This window comes from Gossypium arboreum, chromosome 12 (assembly GCF_025698485.1).
Source record: "Gossypium arboreum isolate Shixiya-1 chromosome 12, ASM2569848v2, whole genome shotgun sequence".
Classification (NCBI taxonomy): Eukaryota; Viridiplantae; Streptophyta; class Magnoliopsida; order Malvales; family Malvaceae; genus Gossypium; species Gossypium arboreum.
The window spans coordinates 102,235,812-102,239,199 of NC_069081.1; the positions used below are offsets into that span (position 1 = coordinate 102,235,812).

The 3,388-nt window shown below is 32.3% G+C and overlaps 1 protein-coding gene across 1 annotated transcript; it reads left to right on the forward strand.

The window, feature by feature from the left end:
• The first annotated feature begins 412 nt into the window (after window positions 1–412).
• On the forward strand, window positions 413–1,542 carry LOC108477183 (HMG-Y-related protein A-like). Its single transcript, XM_017779651.2, has 2 exons — window positions 413–690; window positions 781–1,542. Exons 1-2 carry the CDS (start codon window positions 613–615, stop codon window positions 1,249–1,251), a joined length of 549 nt encoding a protein of 182 aa, XP_017635140.1. The 5' UTR covers window positions 413–612; the 3' UTR covers window positions 1,252–1,542.
• Window positions 1,543–3,388: the final 1,846 nt, after the last annotated feature.

Consider the following 3,388-nt stretch of genomic DNA (forward strand, 5'->3'; position numbering starts at 1 on the left):
TGAAAGTTTTAAAAGTGTGATGACAAAAAAAAAAAACAAACCTATGGTGCAATTTAACTATAGTTTTAATAAAAGTATCGGTCCACCTCAGTTGTACTCAAGTATCATCAGGCACCCCACCCTTTGCTGTAAATTCTCCCTTGTGATCTCCTCTACATGGCCTTTTCTGATTCGTCATAGTAAATCTGAAACCCCGCTCTCCTACCCTTCCTTTCCTTTTTTTGTGTTACTTTTGCGCAGCCGGTGGTACACCTTTGACGCATCAAAACAGAAAAAACCTTAATTTATTGTTGTAACTGATGTGATGAATTCAAAGCAGAAAAGGAATTTAATAATCCGAATCCACGTCATCAATCCTCGTAGTGTCGCATGAAATAAATGGACACCGTTGGATAAACCCCTCCAATAAGCTATCCCTAGCCGTTGGATTATAGCTCCTACCATTGTTCTTCTCCCTTTCCTCCCATCTCACAGCCAAGTTTTCCCTTTTAAATCCTAAAGCCTTCTCAACAAAATCAACAATTAACAGTTCACTACATCGTCTTCTTCTCACTCTCTTCTTCGCTTTCTCTTAAATAATACGAAAGCTAAAAGAAAAAGCTCTAAATTTCAATGGCGACGGAAGAAATTAGTCGAACTCAAGGCCTCAATCCTTCACAACAATCTTCTTCACTTCCAGACTACCCTCAGGTAGTTTGTATTTCTTTGTTTTGTTGGGCTTTTCCAGATCATTTCATTTGATGTTAACTTTTTTTCTATTTTTCTGATTTTACTGGATAGATGATTTTGGAAGCCATAGAGGCATTGAATGAGAAAGAGGGTTCCAGTATGTCATCCATCGCCAAGCACATCGACTCCACTCACTCCGATCTCCCAGCGTCTCACTCCACTCTCCTCTTCCACCACCTCAACCAGATGAAACAAATGGGTCAAATTGTTATGTTAAACAACAATTACTCGAAACCCGACCCCAATGCCCCACCCAAGCGTGGACGTGGACGTCCACCTAAACCCAAGGTTCCTCTTCCACCTGGCGTCGTCGTCTCTTCTCCCAGACCTCGTGGTCGTCCGCCTAAGCCGAAGGACTTATTGGCTCCCCCCAAGCCCAAACCCGTCAGCACCGGAAGGCCACGTGGACGCCCCCCTAAGAAGGCTAAGACTGGTACCGCCACCGCTCCTCCACCTCCTCCCGGTGTGAAGCGAGGCCGCGGTCGACCTCCGAAAGTGTTACCGTCGGTGGGTTTTCAGTAAAGTAGGCAAGTTAATAAATCAAAGAGAATGGAGAAAATGACTCATTCCGTCACTACTCCTACCCCTGCCGCGTTAGGTGTAATAATTTTTTAACCTTAATTTTTTAGGTGTCGTTTAGTTATCTGCTAATTGACGTTTTAGCTTTTTCGTTTTTTTCTTTTAGTTAACTTTGGGTGGAGTACTGTAATGAATTTAGTGTAGGGTTTAGATTTTACTTGAGTTAAGACTCTTTGTAATTTCCATGTAATTGTTAAGGATTTTTTTTTAATGAATTACAGTATGATATTTTAATGGTGTGACTTACATGCGACCCGCAAACCCTTAATTTTGTAAACCTATTACTGTTTCAACCGGTGATGGCTCTAAACTTTAATTTGTTGTGGGAATTATGGCAGGTTTGATGTGACTTTGTCTTTTTTTCTTCCCCCGCTTTTTTTTTCAATTCTTAGTTTTTTGCCATAATTGGTTGGTTTCATTTTTTATATCTAATTGTTAATTATTTTCTTGGTAAATGTTTTGAATTATATTTTATTTTTATTTTAATTGAAGATAAATTAAAAGTAATTTATTTTATTATATTAAAGAATTTAATAATTTCTCCCTTTTCAAGAAAGTTTTGATGTAAACTCTCCTAAATCAAATTTTATTTTCAAGTTGCACTCTCCCTATTTAAAACATGAAGACATTGTTTTGAAAAAAAAATTGAAGCAGATTGATTGAATTTCAATAAAGAATAGAAAATGTAGTTGATTGAAATTCATATTTTTTATAACTTATGAGCAATGTTCGAGAAAATTTTGTGTTGCCATTGCTTATAGCGTTTGTGAACTCTGCAAAATTTTGTGGGACTCCCTTTTGGCTTTTTTACAGTAATAATATATATAAAAAAATTGTATACTAACAATCAAATTATATATCAAAATGATATATTAAAGGCAGTGGCAGGTGATGTATAAGCCACACCATTTTTTTTTTTCCTGAAAATTATTTGTTTAATGTTTAAAAAATAATAATAATTTTATATTAGTGGTACCTTATTAGTAGGCAGTATCACAAGAAAAAAAGGACGTAGTGCCACACGCACTGTTGACACCAGTCACACCTCCTTGACAGGTGACATTGGTGCTAGCGACATGTCTCCTCCGTTAGCTGCACAGTGCATTGCAAATATAGTGTTAAGTCCCGTTGAAGCACGGAAAGAAAGAGGCAGGAGCAGATAAGGGACCTTATAACCATGGTCCCCATTGTAGAGAAAATCCTGTAGGGAGAGAAAAAAAAGAAAGAATGAAAAGGAAAGGAAGGAGAAGAAAGAAAGAAAAAAGAAGGTATGTTTGTTAGTAATTATTTTTAAAATTTGAAGGATTAGTAATTTTTTAAATAGAAGGATTAGTTTTTTTATGTTATTTTCTATTTATTGTAAAGTTTTTAGTTAGTAATTATTATAAATTGTTTGTGTTTAATTTAGTGTTTTATTGTAATTTTTTATGAATGTAATTTTTGTTTTTTTAAATTATTTAAAGTTATTTTGTTAGTAATTTATGATTATGTTATAAATTATTTGTGTTTAGTTTAGTGTTTATTTTGATTTTTATGAATCTAAATTTTTAAAATTATTTTTAAAGTTATTTTGTTAGTAATTTATTATTAGGCTACAAATTGTTTAGGTTTAGTTTATTGTTTATTGTGATTTTTTGTAATGTAATTTAATTTGTTTTTGATTTATTTGAATTTTTTTGATTTATTGAAATGTTGATTAAATTTATTTTATATAATTCTATAGGTTGTTTGAAAGAAGCTAAACATTTATGTTTCTATTTTATTTTTGTTAATTAGTATGCTTTTTATATTTATTTTAATTATATTATTATTGTAAACTAACATAAATTTTTTATATGGGTAAAATATTGGAATTTATGAGATTTTTATTGTAATTATATTATTATTGTACTATATTTATCTTATTATTTACTGTATGTATAATATTAATGTGTTTTGATAATTATTGAAAATATAGCCTCTAGAAATTAATTATTGAAATTTGTTATTGTCAACCAATTGTTAGGATCTCACTTTTGTATTTTAATATTGTTTCTCCTATTATTGAGATAAAAATGCTCAAATCCAAATTATTTACCTG

What these genes read in the sequence shown, in the direction of transcription:
- LOC108477183 (XM_017779651.2), top strand. Translation starts at nt 613, where the DNA reads ATGGCGACGGAAGAAATTAGTCGAACTCAAGGCCTCAATCCTTCACAA. An exon ending in CACTTCCAGACTACCCTCAG is followed by an intron (nt 691 to 780) that starts GTAGTTTGTATT and finishes TTTACTGGATAG; the next exon opens with ATGATTTTGGAAGCCATAGA.